This window comes from Meleagris gallopavo, chromosome Z (assembly GCF_905368555.1).
Source record: "Meleagris gallopavo chromosome Z, MGAL_WU_HG_1.1, whole genome shotgun sequence".
NCBI lineage: Eukaryota > Metazoa > Chordata > Aves > Galliformes > Phasianidae > Meleagris > Meleagris gallopavo.
The window spans coordinates 60,833,031-60,853,712 of NC_139435.1; the positions used below are offsets into that span (position 1 = coordinate 60,833,031).

The following is a 20,682-nucleotide window of genomic DNA, read 5'->3' on the forward strand; positions in this document are numbered from 1 at the left end:
AAATACTACTCATTTCTTTATCTCCATTGCCTTTGGTATGTGTTTAATTTACAATATACAATGGCTCTCAATACTTATGCAGGAAGCAGAAAAATTGACTGATATTTAAAACTGCCATCTCTCGATAATTTGCTTTTGGCTTTTTCACATTATTTCTGTCCATTATATTTGTACCCAAATCTTCAAATTTTTGTCACTACGTTGATCTAAAGCAAAAAAAAAAAAAACAACTTTTCTCATACATACATGCAGTATCTAACACAGTGGTAACATAAAGCCTTGTTAGTGGTATGATATCTAATTTCATATGAAAGTTCACAGTTTTTTTGTTCAATTACTGTTTTTAATTTACCACACACAACCTAACCAGAAGAGTCCAAAAACATAATTAATCCAACAACACATGTTACAGCTCCAGTTCTTTGTTCCTTTTAAAATTTACACACACACACACACACACACACTTGTAATAAGAAGTCAACTCACAATTTCCAATAGTTGGTTAAGAGATCAATAAACAGATTAAAAAACAAAACAGCACAGAGTAACAAAGTCACATAGCTCACATTAAGCCATAGTGTTCATACATACAGTAAGCAGAATTGTTTACAACTACCTGTACACAAAGATCAATCTGTCCACAGTCTTTTTCTACATAGTAGAGCACAAAGAAGCTGCACTAGTATTTCGAAGCAGACTAAACTTAGGGGAGTGGCAACTGGACATGGAGCCATTCTTTTTTTACCATGGCCCAGGTCTGCAGTAAGTGAAGTTAAATCATTTCACAGATCCTCAGTGGCTTTTTTTTATGAATTAAGTTGGTTTCAGTCCAGTTCCTGGTTCTTTTATGATACGCATATCTATCCATTATTACAAATGAGTACTCCCGTTGGCAGCCAAAGTAAAGGCTGAGCGAACACGGAGACTAAACAAGCCTCTTAACCCTTGCTACAGAGGTCTCTCTCTAGGTCAGGGTTTGCAGCGCTTTGGTGGGGCAGTGTGGCGAAGCTTGCACTGCTGCTGCTCACGCTGTACCTGTTCAGTGGACAAAAAGAGGACTTCAGTTTCCATTACTGTCAGTCTGAAGAGTTCCACAAGCACTGAATTCATCTAAAATCAAAAATGTCTTTCACTTGCCTTTATATACAAAGTTCAACCACTGAAAACATACTCGGGGGTGTGAATCATGTGAAAAGATGAAAACATTAAGGAATACTAAACAAAAAACAAAAAAAAAAAAAAAACACCAATTTTTAAGTAAAATCCCTTCCTGAAACAATGGCTTCAGAACAATAGATGTGAATGTACCTCCAATATAACTGAGGAGGACATATTGTGTTTAAACCCAAAATGTGGTTTTATGCACTAACCTGAAAATTATTACTTCAAGGAGCTCCTACTTTTCCTGACAAAAATTACTTTGCCTCTAACATATATCACTAAAACATAACTTGAGTGAAATACTCCAGGTATTTTTGTTTTTCAAACAAACGTATTAACACAAAAATAATAATAAAATTCATACAGAAGTGCATAAAAGTAATGTAGTTAATTAGATTCAGTATTATTTGTTTTCAAAAATTACTGACTGACAGTATTCATCCAGAAGTTTCCTGTTCTGTATTCCTAAATATGCCACCCCAGAAGATATTGGCCTTGAAGGAGGCACTGGTTCAAACCAGCATTATCACTGCAGAAAGTGCTCTTGCCTAGGAAAAGGTGAAAAAGGAACAGCTGCTTTTCTTTAGGGTTTAACTTGGGATTTCCAGAAGCAGTTAGTTTCAATTAATTCAATACACACTCAGTATATCTAGCATAGATGTACACATGTCCATCCTACGCTCTTCTATTTTAAAATATTATAAAGTATCCCACAAAATCCCAAAATTCTACCCAATGCTTTTCTTCCTCTTCATGTATATTTAATGAACTACACATTAGAAATCTTCTGAAGTACTTCAGTAACTATACACATAAATGCACTGCAAAAGTCAAATACTATATACTTGAATAAGCTTTACTATAAACCAGTTGCCAACATTCTGAAGACACTTAAGAACTACTTAAACAGTGATCCAGACAGCCGAAGCAAAAAGAAAATAGGTTATGTAGTACCAGCACAGTATTCAGAAATTATCTGCTTTGTGTTGGTAATTTACAGTATCAAGGATTTCAAGTCCTGTACAGAGTCAATATCGCCACCTAAGGGTGAATACGAAGTATCGTATTTATTGCCGAATTATTAAAAGAAAAATGTATAGAGAAAATAATGATGATGTAGGATGAATGGTTCAAATACCTTTACGGAAAATACATATTTATGCACAAACACATATCTTGACTTTCTTTTTCAACTTTTAGCACCAAAGCAGGCACAAATGGTTTACCTTAAGAACATTATTAGAGAAACTGTTAACAAGGTCAAAAGTAAAACAGACTTGAACAAAAAATAAATAAAAATAAAAATAAAATCTTCAAAATAACACTGTATCATTTAGATTTCCAAAGAAATTATTGAACTGTTTTATTCTGTTGCATAAAATAACACAGTGAACATTGTCACAAAAGAAAAGTTTCGTGAAAGACCAACTTTCCAATACTGCTTCTAATACTGAACAGATCCCTCAAACGCTTTTTCCATATCTCAGCTTAGTTCTGATATTGTTACTGAATGTTTTTTAAGCATGGAACATTGTTCCATTACAGCACAGTAGTTATTGTTAGTATATCAGACCAGAGTAGACAAATTAAAGTACATTAAAGACTGTATCATTATTAATGAATCACCAACACTGTCATGTGTAACAAACTTTCCATTTAGAAAGCTCTAATATAATATTTGAGAAAAGGTAAAGCATCAGTGTCCGCAGCTAAGATATACAATACAGAGATCAGTTCTATACTGGTTTCATATTCAATACGTATGCATATGTTTTGCAAGCAAAAAGTCTTATGTATGGGTTCTGTATCTAGAAAGAATAGTAACTACGCTTTTATGAAGAACATGAGTTTCTAATAAAAATAAAAATAGAAAGGGAAAAGTTTGGAACAACTACAGTTTTTCAAATCCTTAAAACAATCAAATGAGCTAGTCAGAAATGTTTGAGAAAAGTATTCATATGGAAGCATGGGGAAATTATTCCCTTTCTTGGAAATATCTCCAAGTAGAACATTTTAAACAATAACATGTAAAAAGTGAAATAGTATGTGCAATAGGTTAGGGGTGAGAAAGCAAGAAAATCACATAATTTTTACGAAACATTTTCCCCAAAAAGCCTTTTTCACTTAGCAGTGAGAGAGAGACTTCTGTACACTGTACACTTCAGTACTTCACAGTACCAGATGATGTATAGTGTATGACTTTTCCCATCAAACAATTTGACTGGACTAAAATCAAAGCTAAGTGCTCTTTACTTTCCACATATTTGCACTGTTGCAAAGGCCTTTGGACACACTGCAAATGGTTCATAGCCAATGTGTAAGAAGAAAGAGAACTGACTTCCAAGCTCAAGGACAGCACAAAAGAAAAAAGTATTAATTCTCAGTAATTAAGCATGAATATAGCAAATTACACTATGCCATTAATACTATAAAAAATGAGAGTTTATTTTGTCCAATAGAATTTTACAGTAGGTTAGCTCCAGTCAATGCTTTAAAATGTGTAAGTATTTACCTATTTGGCGTAAGATAGACAAAAACAAAGGCCTTCCGTTTTATTTGTAACGATTTTTTTTAAAGGAAATCTTTTACACATCTTAAGCATTATAGGTTCATTCAAACATAATGGTTATAGTTAACACAAAATTATATTTTAATTACTAATAAAGTACTCATCTTTAAAAACAGCATTAAGAAATCATCTTTAAAATATTTATTATAGTAAGTTTTCATATATATGGAGCATGAAAACACCAATTTGCCCAATAAGGCCAAATTTTGTCACATGGAAAAGCAAGCTGCCTTCTGCTCTGAGTAGACAGTATTCCTGGACAGAGCCAGAAGATAAACAAGTGACTAAAAGTGCGGCTAAGATACACTACAACTGTTTTAATGAAAGTATCTGGGAAGTCTCAAACAAATCATTTATCTTTAAGCCATTTACTTAAGAAGATCCTGTTATTGGGTTGGGAGAAATGTCGTCAGAATTCCAACTGTAGTAGCTTCAAGTATCATTTCCCATCTACCCCTAACCAAGCTCAAAAATAAAAGACAGTGAGGAAAGAATGTATAGTAGTAGGAAAGCTGTCAACCTCTCGTATCATCTAAATCCTCATCTGCATTTCCTTTATCCTTCAGAAGCTAGTTCACCTAATAACAGTCCAAAAAACAGACACTGTGTGAAGTAGGAAGATACAAATCTATAACTTCCACCTGCTAGGTGTAGGCAACCACTCTTAATATAATTTTAGCCATTAAGTCACTATGTTAAGGAAAGAAAAAAAAAAAATCACTGTAAAGAATCAACATAGTTATGAAGAGAAAGATTTTCCCATCTCTAAAATATGGCTATCAAATTGAAGTCTTTTCATAAAGGTGAAGGCAATCCATCTGTGCTACTTGAAGGGGTGGAGCCTGGCTCCACTTCTTCTAGATTCCATTTAAGAGCTGACTACCATGAGGGAAGGATCTCTTTTGGAGATTGCTCCTCTTGGAGTCTTCTCAACAAGCTCAGGACAAGGGTAAGCTTTCCATCCATTCTTCTTTAGCGTGATAACCTGTTTAACCTAACTTTCTCATATATTTCTTAATCATAACATCCATATATTCACTGATTCTACAATAACTCAATTGACACACTTCAGAAGGCTTGCAAATTTTCGCTAGGTTCCTCACTCAGCCAGTAGGCTTCAGAAAGATTTTGCATACAATTACTCTTCCTTTGAAAGGACAGAGGAAAAATAAAAATGTTTTGAAGAAATACAAAGCATAAACAACAGCCTTATATTGTAAGCTTTGTGATACTTAACTTCCTCTTCACGCATTCTTTCAATCTGTTTATTATTTATAGCCTTCGTTTATTATGTAGTCAGTATCCCAAAGAAAAAAAGATATATTTTTTTCTGTGAAATTCTAGTATATTAAACAATCAGAACATAAATTCTTTCTGTGTTTCTGCTCAGCATTTTGGTAGTGGAGTTACTTAGCAACACATAAAGCAACAGAACAGTGTTCACCGATCTACCTTTCACTGCAAACTAACACTCACAAAGGCATTATTTAGCTGCTGGATGCTTCTTGATAGATGTATTTTTGAAGTATAAAATCCATTAGCCTGATACAAGCTTACACAAAAACGCAGCCATCATGTACCATCTATAATGCACTCTAGTTTAAAATTAGTAAAAATTGCCCGTAAGATTTACGTGACTTTAAGCACCTCTGAGAAAAAGGGAGGAAGAAGAAAATAAAAAACATAATACAGAGGCACAATATACAGAAGCAACAGAAGAGATTTAAAAAGGAGAAAAAACATCTGACAATCTATGTACTTCATGCAAACAAACCAAGCTGTATGTCAAGAACACTTTCTTGCCATAGAATATTCGGATTTCAAAAAAATTATTACTTAGTTCAGGAATGAACACACACCCACTCCTTCCAAAACCATCTTCTTCAAGTAAGAGTAGGAAATAAGATGTATCACAGGAAATATTAACAGTGGTTTTATTTTAGAAGGTAGTCAAGAACAAAAAAAAAAAAAAAAACACAAATTAACAAAGCAAGCAGTAGATTAGCATTTACAACCAAACATTATTCTCTTTAAAGCTAACTATATGATGTTAAGCAATTGTTTCTTTCTTTAATTATGGAAAGTAGGAAAGTAATAAATCATCAATTTACAGAAACAAATTGTCTTTCTTCATCATATGAGATTGAAGTTCTACAACAGAAAGATTGAAAAATATCCTGCCCCAAGGAAGTGAAAAGATTGGCAGTTTTAGTGGGTTTGTCATCTGGTGGAATCATCTATGAATACTTTATTATAAAGATCCAATCTCCTGGAATTCATAGTGCAGTTTATTTCATGTTTACAATTAGTAGGGAGCTGAATTTGGACTTTACAAAGCTAAATTGAACTCTGCCAAAACATACTGGGCAGCAGTTTAAATAAAATTTGAAATTAATATTTTTCATAAAAAAACTGCAAAACCAGAGTTCTGATGAACTATTGGACAAACCTTTAGAAATGCTGAAATAATAATAGTAATACTCTCATCATTTGATAATAGATGATAGATTTACAAGGACCTACTTTGACAGTAATGAAAGAGTTCCTTTTGTAACTGGAGTGGGGAAAGCAACTGGGAGCACTACTGCTTTTTTTTTTTCCTTTGAGCTATTTTTGAGATCTGTTTTGGCTATTATCTCCTATCTCTCAAATACCTACAATTTAGTAAAAACAAAACAAAACAAAAAAAAGCGTTATTTTTAAAAGAGAAAATCTTCTCAAATTTCTCATAACATCTTAGGCATTCGTATATTTAACGATTTGAGACCACACATCAAATGACTCAGAATACAAAGTACAGTGTTTCCTTACAAGCAAAATTTATTTGTTCCACTTCACCGGTTTTCAAACCAAAGGTTACAACACTGAAAGTTAAGAATTCAAATGCAAGAAAACTTTTCTACTTACACTCTAAAAAAAATAATTAAATTGATAAGTAAACAAATAAAGCCAATGCTCCATTAAGTGCTCTACCACTTAATGGAAACTGGCCTTGAGCTTTAGAAAACCATGTCTTCAGAGCTTGCTCGCTGTGATTAGGACACAAGACACTTGCACTACTCCTCAAGACTACTAACAATTCTATTAGCACAGACACACTACTCTACTGCATCCTGATGAGAAAGTGACATATTTCAAGAAAAGATAGTGTAAGTTTTATCTGTAGTCAACAACCCAATCTACTGAAATCTTTAAGTTCGTATAAATCTGCAACGCACTGTAGAAAAGCATACTGGTACAAAAGAAACACTTGATATGTACTAAACTCTCTCCCACGTAAATACTACCCAACACTTTATTCCTGGAATGTCATGTCAAAAAGCAAGTTATTGTGTGTCTGAAATAGCATTAGTTTAACATGTACTCAGAGTCACCTTCTGAGCTATGTCTGTAGAATCTACACTTTCTTATCTAAAAGAAGATTGTAGATGTTCTTTGGCAGTGAAATGCTTAAATCAGACCAAAGTTTTAGACTAACAAGAAGGGAAAGCTTTGACAATGACAATGCCATGAGGAAAAAAACTTGACATATACTTACTAATTTGTTTTCTTGCATGTATATTCTTTGCAACTTCAGGCAGCCTTTAGCTATAATAATCATTCCTTCATCTGAGATCTTGTAACACTGACCAAAATGAATGTCTTTCAATTCTTTGCATTTTGAACCCAGCTGCAATTAATGAAATCAGAGCAAGTATTTAAAAATAAAGGACAAACAATGTTTGACTGAACTAGAAAGCGACAGTAGTTAAGATTGCTTTGAATTCCTGCATTCCCCTTAAAATCATCTGTACTTGCAGGTTGTATTATTACTATATGAATGCAAGAAAGATTATAAATATACACATGACACAACAAGACTGCTAACTCCAATCAACAAAAAGAAGATAAGAGTAGCATTTAAGAACTAAATCATAGGGCATATTAAAGCAACTAAAAATGCCCGCTCACTAGACAATTGACAGGATATTTAATTAAACATAGCTACTTCACAACTTACGCTAAATATTCTTCTTAACTGAAGAGACAAAACTGATGAAAACTTCCTGTATGCCTAATAAAGATCTCAATTGCCTGCTTTTATGATGTAAAGATACAGTAAAATCCCACCAACCTGAGGTAAACCATAGCACGACAAACTGGATAGTAAGTACGGTACTTAGATATATGACCATATACAGATCTTTAAAGTATAAGAGGTCATCTGATTTTAATTATATCCTCAAAAACATTCTTCCATATTCATTTTTATAGTTGACAAAAAGTCAAAAGACTAAGATTACAAAAAAAAAAAAAAAAGAAAGTAGAACGGATATTACCTGCTTTAAACCTTCATCAGTGAGTCTGTCTTGATTGCCTACATGTACTTTCTGAAGAAGAGGACACTGAGAGGCAACTGCCATGATAGAGGTGTCAGAAAGCTGCTTACACCTGTAAGCAGTGTACCTTAGCAGTCCAGGACATTTACATGCTAATATGCAAACTCCTGTATCAGATACATTGCGGCAGTCAGAAATATTGATTTCAGTAATATTCTGGCTTCTTGATGCTATCTTTTCCAACAATTCATCAGTGACCTGCAAACAAAAATCAGACACTTAAATTTAACTCCTTTTGTAAGTATCTCCTATTTCATTAAAACAAAAGCTACTGCATTTACATAAGCTATTACAATAATAAAAGGATTTGTCTCCTGAAAAAAAGAACATACTGCTGTGACCGGTTTTACAGTTAATTTTAAAGAATTCCGCTCCAATGTTTGGAGAAAATAATATTAGCAGCTCATTTCACATTCCAGAGAAAGTGTATTTCTTCCTTTAAAAGCAAAGGATTTGCTTGCTCTTCTCTAGCTAAGGTAGTATTTACAGGTGAGTATATGGTTTATATGTCTCTGAAACACAACAAGTTTTCACTTCAGCTTTGGTAATCATCCAAACCAGCAAATAAAAAGTGATGCAAGTAACAGTGAGCATCTCAACAACATAGAACAGTAACGCAAGGTACCAATGAACAAAAGAGAAGAAAAGCAAAGGATGCAACAGTAAGGAAAGTAATTCAAGAACATAAGTTTCCTGCTATTATTTGCTCAGCTTTAAAGTGAATATATGTATATTTAAATGTTAACAGAGGAAAGACCATTAAATCAAAGAAACATGCATTATATTCCCAGAGCTCTGAATAACAAAAGCATCTGCTTTGTACCTGCACACATTGTTAAATAACATGCCAACCTTATTAAAAGATGACAGTACTACAAAGAAGGCAAGAAAAGTAGCGTAAACTTCATTCTGAAGCACATAAGTAAATACAAGACAAAAACAAACAAAGTCAAAGCAGGTAAGATTAAATGCATTAAATCACCTTGCTTTTTAAAAAAAAAAAAAAAGTTGAATTTAAAAAAATCTGTCTAACAAAACCATACAAGAACACTTATTCATTTAGTGCAAATGAGAGGACAAGGCAACACAGAAGAACACAATTCTTTTTTGTTTTTCTCTTTTGTGGCTAAGAAACAAACACTTTCTTTGCTGCACTCAAACTGTTTGCTGGTACTACTAAGTCCAATATTGTAGAAGATAAATTACAAGAACAAAAATAGAAAAAGAAATACCTTGTTCTTTTGCCTCATCTCACAAAAATAGCCACCAAACCCTTCTCATATAACAAGAGAGATAATAATTTTTGTTTATACTGGTTTAGAAACACAATGAAGAATTGACAGGACAAGTTTCCCAGGGCAACACCATACATGATGGTGTTGAGATCCTAACACATATAACAGGTAAAAATATTTTAAAACTTAGCAAATAGAAATTACTTCTCTAGATAATGAAAAGTGATTTGACACATAATATCTCTGGTGTGAATGAGCATGGGAGTCAACTGACAAAAAAACAGACAATCTAATTTTCTGTAGTGGTTTAGAAATACATTAGTTAACTAATAACTCTAGAAACAACATCACTCGTATGGTTTCCTATGAATGGATGATCTGAAAGTAATATCCCACATACAATCTTTGTGTTCAGAATAGATGAACATCCTCTTGACATGGGATCCTCCCATGGTCTTTCCTCTGTATCCACTAGCTACACAGAATTCTCAAGACATTGTTCTACAGATGTAGATAAAGTGTAATGTGTATAAAATAACAAGAAGCATAGAAAGGGTACAACAAAACAGGCATCTTTAAACAGCTTTTCCAAAGAAAAGTCTTGGCTCTGTAAGAATCCCAAAAATATTATCTCTAGGATATGCTGAAGACCTCAAAAAAACAAGATCTGTTGTTTTATTGGTAGGAATAGAGTCATAGAAAAATGAAGAAAAACTTGCATAGGCAAACATACTAGTTGAAAAATCACTCTTCAAACTAAAGCATCATCACATTTTTCAACTGAAAGATACAGTAGTTCTTAGGGATGAAATTACCATTGCTTCATGTAGAACAGAGATAGGTAACCCATAACCATTCCAAACAACGCTCATCTCATGCTATTTAGTAACTGATATTTATCAAAGGAAGTTAAGAAGAATTAATCTATGGGTTCAAACTTTTTCAGCCTCTAGTACGAAAATCACTGAAAATGCAGATATCAACCTGTAATGGATTTCTTTTTTTTTTTTTCCTTTGATCAGGAGTATAAGTTCTAAGAGCAAAACTTTTTTTCCACAGTGATGCATCCATACCTGTTGGCGACTACTCAGATCCAGCTGCTTCCAAAACTGAAAATCTAAACAGAGGTCACGCCAATATTTACAAACTAATGATGCTGAAAGGCAGCGCTCATTCAGGGATAAATTGGAAAATATCTGTAAAGAAAGAGAAAACATTATTTGTCAAAAGTAATCATATTTGAGACATCGTTATTTTATTATTAACATATCTCAAAAGATAGGAAAGTAATAGCATGCAATGCATGACACTTCTAGAAGTCGCCCCCAACTTGATTAGTAACAAAAACCTTCATACACAACAGCTGACAATACTAATAAGTCATATTAGTAAAACCAATAACAAAATACATCCCTCGTAAGTATTCATTTCTTAGACCAAATTACAAATGTGCTTTTGAGATGGCATACTTAAAAAGAATTACAAATACAAATATTAGACTGATTATACTCTGTACACATTATTTACTAGCCACAGGAAACTTTTTTTAATCTATGTTCTGATTCAGGTAGGAAGACCCTTTCTTTTCAATTCAGTGAAGAAAAAAACTCATAAGGGCACTGAAACATCAGTCCTGAGGGAAGGACATATAAGTAACTGTAACTTTACAGCAGGTTCAAAAGGTGGCCTTCCATTTATTATATTCAGGCCTTCCTTGGAATTACTGTTTTATTGTTGTTTTCTGTTTGTTTGTTTTTTAAAGTCTGTCAAGTCTTAAATGCGAGTATACTCTGTAACCACAAATGAACTCTAATCCACAAGTCACCCTAGAATAAAAACAGGCAATCATAACATCAGGATACATACAAAGGAATGCAGTGTGCAAAACATAGAACAGTACTCCCTGTCAACTGATGAGGACATCAGTTACTAAGCTGAAGCCTTAGTAGAAGTCTTCAAGAAAATCTGAAAATTTTGAAGTGCTTGTAGGAAGGCTGGGTTCTAGAGAACATGAAAACATTCAAAGAAAAATTTCAGACAAGAAAAGAAATGTCAAAAGGGGCAACAAGCAAGAGAACGGTTCCATCATCTCTGTGGCAGTCTCGACAATTTGTTTCAAAAACTGTTAAGATTTCCAAAGTAAGAAAAATAAAGTATTGAAATATAACTTATTTCCATGATTGGACACTAAAACAGATTACGCAATCAGCTTTCAGCAATAACTGCCTCTCTGTTCAAGAAGACGGCTTAGTAAATCAAGGACAGTTGATCTTTCCTTCACAGCGTCTGGTGTAAATGCTACATTTTGGCTTTAAGAGAAAAGCAACATTGATAACACACCAGTGTGGGGTTTTTTTCAGTAGTTGTTGAGCAGTGCTGCTGACCCAAACTAGACATAGGAATACTCCATACCATATGACAGCATACAAAACAAACTTGAAAACTGAAGGGAGTTGGCCAGGGGGCAGGCACTGCTTGGGGACGAGCTATGCATCACTCAGCAGGTGGTGAGCAATTGTGCTAGCATCACTTGCTTTGTGTGTATATACATACATACGTATGTATTTGTAATGATTATAATTTGGGCCCCTCACTACAAGAAACACATCAAGGCCCTGGAGCATGTCCAGAAAAGGGCAACATAACTGATGAAAGGACAAGAATACATGTGCTATGAGGAGTGGCTGATGGAGCTGGGTTTGTTTAGTCTGGAGAAGAGAAGGCTCAGGGGAGACCTTATAGGTCTCTACAACCTGAATGGAGAATGTAGCAAGGTGGGGATTGGATTCCAGTTGCATCAGGAGAGCTTCAATTTGGATATTAGGAAAAATTTCTTCTCCAGAAGAGCAGTTAGGTGCTGCAACAGGCTGCCCAGGGAGGTGCTTGAGTCACCACCCCTGGAGGCATTTGAGAAATGCTTAGATTTTGTACTAAGAGACATGGTTTAGTGGGGAAATACTGAAGGTAGATGGATGGTTGGACAAGATGATCTTTGAGGTCTCTTTCAATCTTGGTGATTCTATGATTCTACAATTTGATTACTATAATCCTTTATTCCTCTTTCTTTTTTCATCTTAGCAAGTAGTTTTCATCTCAACTCACAAGTGTTTTTTGTGTTGTTGTTTTTTTTTATTATTCTCTCCATCCTTCCACTGTGGGGGGACACTGAGAAAACAACTGTATGGCACTGAGCTGCTGCTGGGTTAAATCACAACACTTAGCTTGACAGTTTTCAATATGTACATGGATGAAAGGCCTCCTGGGGATGGGGAGATTGTTGACTGTTCCTGGAAAACCTAACAACAGTAACAAAGAAAAGTCAAATAACTACCTTCCATAAATGGCTGCAATATTCCATTTCCCCTTTTGCTTCAACTTCTGAAAAAGTCACTGTTTCCAGCTGCAGACATCCTGAATGAGTCTGTGTGGACTCTGTTTACCTGAAAGCCTATGCTTCTCTAAGAAGGCATGTTTTCCATTAGGTCATCAGTGGACCATGGGAGACAGAAATATGGATGAAACAATCAATGTCTGTTTCCTCCCTGCAGTTCTTTGTATTGGTGAGTCCAAGCACAGAGCAAGATGGCTGTGAACAGTATCCAGGAAATCTCCAGTCAAACAGTGAAGAAGCACACAACAAAGTGGTGATTTCACATCTGATACTCCTACTGCAAGAGTGTAGTTTAAGCCTCTAAAAAAAGAAATCACTGTCTGAAGATTCTCTGTAACTCTAAGCTAATAAAGCAGTAGGGAATTCGAATTCCTACTGTCAGTAAAAAACAGAAAACCAAATCTTTTAACAGTCACAAAAATTGCAAAAGACAGCAAGGCAGTGTGATCCCTGTTATGTTCAGACGTGCATCTCCAGCTAGTACTAAGAAGGGATGATAACTCTGGCATAATAAGTTACTTTTAACTAGTCAGTCCTTACACCACAGTGGGAAATAAACACACTCAGTTTCTCTACTTTGAGAAAAAAAAAGCATGTAGTTCTTAAAACAAGAACATAGCAAACGCTAAACAGGAAAGATGCTGCTAATCCAACCGCTACTGTAAATATGAAAGCCCTTAAGTTATTTTTGTTCAAAATGCCATCCTACCAAAAGCCCTCACCAATCACAGACCTGCAGCTAACTCCAGCACATGAAACATCTGAAAGCATTTGAGATCAAGCCAGATTCCACGGTGTAAAAGAGGTAAGGGTTCTGCAGGTGTCACAAATTGGCTCATGAGAGAAGCAGTAATCAAAATCAGCCACTAGGGGGAACGCAGGTGCTGACAAAGTCGTTGCCCACTAAGTTCCAGTGTGGGCAGGACCAGGTACACAAGCTACGCAAACAAGATCATGCTGGTTTCATGTTTTTTGCACATATTTTCTCTGACCTCTTGCCTATGACAAATAAATTCCAGATGGGCTGCGAGTCCAATACTTAGCACATTTAACTTCTGAAAGATGTACAGAAGCACATCCTCCTGCATATCCAACACATTTTTCCCCCCAGCTCCCTGCCTAATTCCACTCCCTAAGCCTAAAAGTATCTCTCAGCATACGCTAAAGAAAATGTGTATTTAACAAAATATGTTCTAAATTTCAGGTTCCTTTTTCCATGGCCAAAAGGCAGGCTTAGAAGGTGCACACTTCTACAAAACAAATAAATAAAAAACAAGTCCTGTTCCACTCTCACATCTCACCCTCTTTCAGGTGTCAGTGCCTCCTGCTTCAGCTATCGAGTGAAAGGTAGTATTGATGGCACTTTTGCCCTCACAGTGGGTACCGAAAGGTTTCTCAAGCCTCTAGGCCACATCCCAAGCAAGAATCTGTTTATGTTCATCATTAATGGCCTTATCATATCTTCCAGAAGTAGTCAGTTTTTTAATGTCAATCTCTTGCTTCACATAAGCGTTCATTCAGACTAATAAATGACTACAATGAAATGTCAAAAATGCAATACTCAGAACAGTAGAAGTCATCTATCAGATATAGATAGCTCTCTCTTAGCCAGACCACGTTCTGCAGAGCTTTAGCAGTTCAATTTTATTTCAGTGGCAGGTACAATCATTCGAGGATTTTTCTTTTATACAAGATTTGTGAGCAAGTTGTTATTACTTTCAAGCAACAAACCATAAATAGGCTTAGGCTAGAAGGATTGAAGCTCACACAGTTGCAACCCCCTGCCATGGTCAGGGTTGCCACCCACCAGACCAGGCTGCCCACGCCCTCATCCCACTGGCCTTGAACACCTTCCAAGGTCAGGGCAACCATAGCTTTTCTGGGCAATCTGTACCAGTGCCTCACCACCTTGTGAATAAAGAATTTTTTCCTAACATCTAACATCCCTTCTTTTAGTTTAAAGCTATTCCCTCTTGTCCTATCACCATCACACTGTATGAAAAGTCAGTCTCACTCCTGCTTCTAAGCTCCCCAGAAATACTGGAATGCTTCCCCAGATGTCTCCCTAGAAATCTTCTTCAAACTGAACGAGCCCAGCTCCTTCAACTTCTATTCACATGAGAAGTGCTCCAGCTCTCTGATAATCTTTTTGGTCCATCTCTCGAGTCTCTTCAACAGCTCTACATCCTTTTAGACTGGGGGAAGAACTCCTTAAGAGCAAACCTGCAGAGAAGAACTTGGGGGTCCTGATGGACGAGAAGCTGGACATGACCCAGCAGTGCTCACTTGCAGACTGGAAGGCTACAAAATCCTGGGCTGCATTAAAAGTGTCTAGCAGGGAATGGGAGGTGATTGTCCCCTTCTACTCAGCTCTTGTGAGGCCCCATCTGGAGTACTGCATCCAGGTCTGGAGCTCCCAGCATGACAAAGATGCAGAGCTCTTGGAACGGGTCCAGAGGAGGGCCACTAAAGGTAAACAACTGTTCATGAGGCTGGATAGTGATAGGGCAAGAGTGAATGGTTTTAAACTAAGACAGAGAAGATTCGGGTTAGATATTAGGAGGAAGTTTTTCACACAGAGGGTGGTGACACGCTGGAACAGGTTGCCCAGAGAGGCTGCGGATGCCCCATCTCTGGAAGCATTCAAAGACAGACTGGATGTGGCCCTTGCCTAGTGGTTGGCAACCCAGCCTGTGGTAGGGGGGTTGAAACTAGATGATCTCAGGCTATTCTATAATTCTTCTTCTAGGGAGCCTACCCTAGATGCAGTGCAGGTGGGACCACCTGAGTGAGGAGCAGAGGGAGACAATCACCTCCCTTGCTCTGCTGGCCACACTTCTTTTGATGCAGATCAGGGTACTGTTGGCTTTCCAGGCTGCAACTATGCCAATTCCACAGCACTACTGTAAATACGCTCATACACATATGTTACAATCCATACTTCTGGATCAAGTGGTTCAACTGATTTGAAGCCAGCCAGTGCCTGACAAAATTCTGGGTGTTTTTTTTTCTTTTTTTTTTTTCTCTTCTTTGTGGAATAAATGTTTTCTATTACAATGTACAGGAATGGGAAGAACAAATTAGGGTCTCTTTTCCCATGAAAGGCTGGACCTGAAAATCTTTTCCACTCTGGGCTGTTCTGACTTTATGATTCCAAACTGCTTAAGAACTGAAATTGCAAAGGGTCCAACCAGAAAAGCTAGAAATAAAAGATTTTCTTTGTAATTGTCTCCTCTACTAATGAGTCTCTGTGAAATGGATTTTAGGGATAAAAAATCTTCCCCACTTTTTCTATATTAGCTATTTCAGCCTGTGCATCCAGAAAGGACTACTTTAAACTTTTGTACTAAGCATTTTATTTCAGCAGAAACAGGAAAAGAACGGGGGGGGGGAAAAAAAAAAAACAACAAAAAAAAAACACACCAAAAGAATAATACCCCTTCCTCCACTATATTTTCTTAAAATCTTGAAGGTAAGATTTAAATATAATACATCTGTATTAAACTGGATTAGTTTATCTGTAAATACAGTAACTTATGCCTGAACTGAAGTTTCCCAAGCACAAAAGCTCTCTTGATTGAAATCAATCAGATGACCATTAAGTACACTCCTAATCAAAATCAGCAAGTATTGAGTACTACTACGTAAAATCAGCAGATAAATGAAAGTTACTAGTTTGTTGAGATCCTCAGCACCAAGTTTTCCAAATTCTTGACTTTACACCATACAAATTAAACTATAAATGTAATTCAAGGATTTTATCTTTTCAAATGACTATTTACGTCTAAAACAAATGATTAAAACAAAAAATCAAGGAGTTAGCATTACTGAATGCATGGAACTAAGAAACGTTTCATTATGAACAGAAAAAAGAAAACATTCAGTTGAGTTTTCACTTTTTAAGAATGCTACAAACTTCAAGAAGCACAGCTTAATGGTTATTGGCCAAGAAAACAAAGTACAGACCACAGTCTAAAAGGTGACTCTAGTTCTGTCCACCATTCTCATTTGACAGACCTTCAAACCTAACCTTAAGAGAAGAGCGAAGGCTTCTGCTTGTATGATCCTTTTCCTAAAAAAAAAATTTTGTAGCTAAGAAAAGAACTGGCATTTGAGCAATTGTTTCCATTACATCGAGACAAACAGAACTGTTCTACAGCCTAAAAGTTCACGGTATTAGCAAGAACAGTAAAGGCAGAGAACAGTCAAACGTGAACTCAAATATTTCATGCTGCTATTCATTACAGCACCTAATGAACTTGGAAAACTAATTCTTGGAAAACTGCCCATTTGTTTCATCAGCGCAAGGCTTTACAACAACTAATTGAAGACCTATTAAGCAGTACTTAGGAATTATATTTGATAATTAAAGGAACGTGCTTAGTACATGACATTTTACCATGAACAGTTAAACGCAACAGTTAATTACAGACATACTGAAGTTAGGCTTCCAGTGGTTTTACATTTATGTTGTTTCATTCTGTTTCAGAAAACTAATCAATCTTCTATCAACAGAAGATAAACAAAGGATAGGGGAGTGTTTGCCTAGTTTTTGAGAGGTTTCGTCATTTTATCCACACAACTCTCAAGCTAGATAAAGGAAATATGAGTGACTCATGAGCACCTGAGTACATATAGAGGATTTAAAAGCTCAAGGAAAACGTCTCTCAAAAAAGAGCATTTTCTGTCTCGGTACACCCATAAAGGAAATCAAGTTAGAAGGAATTAACACAAGTGTGACAACCAAAAAAAGTGATGTGACTTTTTCATAACACAACCAGCATTCTCATGGCAAGCTACAATTATTTGGGCTGTTTATTTGCCCACTGCACCTAGTTACCTGCTATGCTGAATTCAGAGAAAGTCTTTTCAGGCACACCCGGTCCTGAGGAAAAGTTTTACAACATTAGGTTAGTGTCTGATGATCACCCTGCAGAGCACAAAGGAAACAGCAAAAGCATGCATCCGGGGGTTACAAAAGTGATAGACACTGCTCTTAACAGCCATTTGCTAACAGACTGGCTTAGTTGTAATGCAAACTTTAGTTTAAGTCCTCAAGAAGTTAAATGGAGACACTGATGCTATGCTAAGAGAAAGAAAGGGTTCTGACAAGAAGAAGAATATCCTTACTTGACAGGGATGATAAAGTTCTATCCCCATCCACCCACAGTTTCGTCTTTTAGTGAGGACGCTATCTGAGTGTGAATCACTGCAACATTATTTTAAAATAGAGACAGTAAAACATACTAAAATCTGTTAGAGATCAAGCACAGGCACCTCTGAACAACAGGAAAAAAAAAGTTACAATTTATTAACTTTGCATTCAAACAGTGCACAACTTGGATCACCCTTCTCAATCACCAGTCTTATCGATGCAGAGAAATCCTAGAAACGCCTGAACAAAATCCAGAAAAGGTTTTTGGACATGTTAGGCCAAGGTCAGCGAAGATAAACATGAGTGCCAAGGCACTCACCTTCAGGAATAGTAGTAATTTGATTCCATGATTTCTGTCTCTCCCATCACACAGTTAATTCTGTAATGTGGAAACCTATATGTTTACATGAAAGCCACCTCACAGATCAGGGAAAGCAAAATACCTATTTAATTTTTAATTTTACAGTTTTGCAACCGATCTCAGAATATATCAGGAAATAGCCTCAGGCTACGGAAGGGGAAGTTCAGGAACAATTTCTTCACTGAAAGGGTTCTGGAGCTTTAGAATAAGCTGTCCAGAGAAGTGATAGAGCCAACATCCCCAAAGTATTTAGAAGTCATGTTGATGTTCTCAGGGAGAAAATTTAGTGGTAGATTTGGCAGTGCTAGGTTAGCAACTGGACTTCATAATCTTAGAGGTTTTTTCCAACCTAAATGATTCTATGTTCTTTCAGAGTTGTACTACTGACAACATTCATACATGACTTTTACTTTCACCAGTATATTGGCAAACTTTTCTTTCAGGAAGTTTCCTTCCTTTGCACTTCCCTAACTTCAACAAAACGCACAGCATCAGCACAGTAAATAAAGTTAAAAGCTGTTTCACATTCCTACTGTAGTCATACAGTGACAGCAAGCTTCATGAAGACAAAACAGCACGATGTTAAACATTGCCAGAGAACAAGAATCAGTTAAGACTGAAAGAACATTCACTTCTGCACCAATCATAATTCTTCTCAAAGCTCAAAACAAGTTCTAGATAAAATAAACAAATGGAAACTAAAATAGGTTGGTATGTTTAGCAGTGAGGATTAGTACATTAGTTTTAAGAACCAACATATTAGTTTTGCAAAAACAATCCATAAGAGATAGTTCTAAAACCTTTCTTTTCCAGCTTTAGTGGGTGAATAGCCTTGTTTTCATAATAGAATACTTCTATGTTTTGTCTCAAAACACACAAGGACTTTTTCCTCAGATTCCACATACACCATTTTTATAAAGTGGCTGACTATGGCCTATTAAGCAATAGAATTTTCCAAACTGGGGAAAAGTGGATGGAAGTGGGTCAAAGGCTTCAGTGATTAAGCTGATGTCTTCCCTTTTCTTCAACATAGTTGGGCCTTCGACCATCCTAGATACCACTGAGCATGCCCAAAGAGGCATAAGCACATATCTATGAGTCCTTGAAAGAGAATGAATATGTATGCCAATGGACTGCGTATGTATGTCTTAACTGTTCAAATGTAGAGCCTGAACTCTAAGAGGGTGCGCTTTCTTGTCAAATTGCCCAGTGCGCATGTGAAGAATAAAGAAATGTCACTTTTTAACACTACATTGGAATTAAGAGTTTTCTTCACAGATTTCAGATGACAACGGCTACTAAAAAGCAAACTGATACAGAAGGTGTCAAAAGTGTCAAATGCTCATTTGAAGAGCTCCTGTCTCTGTTTCAAGGCAAGCTGAAATACACCTAGATCGCCCCTGATACAGCCATCCCATTGGTTGTTCAAAAGGAATTAGAAATAAAAAATTCCAGCTACTTAGAAACACTGAGACAGGAAATGAAGTTGTCCAAGACTGACTTGTTCTCTCAGTGTGCAAGAATCCCACCTTAATTTCCTCCACATCTAATTGAGTATATTGTTTCTCGTTACAAGACAGAGAACTAGTAGTTAAGCTTCTCGTCAGTTTTCTCACAACAGAACGCATGTCTGTCTTCATTTTTAACAGAACTGTTTTTCAGCTTGAACACTATCTCCAAGCTGTCATCACAAGCTACGTTTCCACATCCTCTGCATCCCTCTGATCCCATCTCAGTTACTTTAAGAGTTTTCTAAGAAGGCTCCAAGAAAAAAAGAAAAAAAAAATTCACAAGCATCAGGCAGATAAGAAAATTTCTCTTCAGTGTTCTACACACACAGCTCAGTTTTTGCTGGAACAGCCCCAAATAAATAAATAAATAAAATCTGAAATATGTGAATAAGCATTCCCAAGTTTACTTAGCCTGCAGACCTCTTTTCACCAGTTACTGTTTGCTATGCAGCTGTTAAGACAGAAAAGTTAGCAGGTATGGAAGGAAGATTAAGTTCTGCTTTTCACAAAGCTATGCTGTGTGGCCAAAAGTTTTCGATACTGAGTGGCGCATAGCACAAGATTTTCCAAACTTCTGCATTATGTGCTTAAAAACACTGGAAAGGAAGGGCTGGCTGCTCTGCATTACCAGCCAGCAGGAAGGAGCTCAACAGCTCTCCCAGAAGCCAGGCATTGGTCTCTGCCCAGAGCTGCCAACACCATCCCAAACACCAGGAGCAACAAACCAGTAAACGACAAAAACACCAGCAGCGCTGTTTTGAGAAAACTTCAGCCCCAGAGCAGAGCAAGGATTCAGGGAGATGTAGCAGAGGACCTGAAATAGCCTAAGGTCCACCTGTTCTGCCCCAAGAGCTTGGCTTTGCGTGGGAATGAGGGGAAATGATCTGGAGAGGCAGGAGTGGTGAAACAGCACAACTGGA

The 20,682-nt window shown here is 36.4% G+C and overlaps 1 protein-coding gene and 1 long non-coding RNA gene across 4 annotated transcripts in view; one reads left to right on the plus strand and one right to left on the minus strand.

Moving 5' to 3' along the window:
* Nucleotides 1-20,682, minus strand: part of FBXL17 (F-box and leucine rich repeat protein 17) — a 278,017-nt gene that overhangs the window by 254,064 nt on the left and 3,271 nt on the right. For all 3 annotated transcript variants that reach the window (XM_085214418.1, XM_085214419.1, XM_085214420.1), the window contains exons 2-4: nt 10,418-10,540; nt 8,050-8,307; nt 7,269-7,400 (exon numbers count right to left, since the gene is read on the minus strand). In XM_085214418.1, the coding sequence (XP_085070544.1) occupies nt 7,269-7,400; nt 8,050-8,307; nt 10,418-10,540 (513 nt within the window). The remainder of the gene's footprint in view (nt 1-7,268; nt 7,401-8,049; nt 8,308-10,417; nt 10,541-20,682) is intronic.
* On the plus strand, nt 4,585-10,526 carry LOC146542328 (uncharacterized). The gene is made up of 3 exons (XR_014880687.1): nt 4,585-4,679; nt 9,431-9,512; nt 10,404-10,526. It is a non-coding gene; the product is annotated as an uncharacterized LOC146542328 (long non-coding RNA).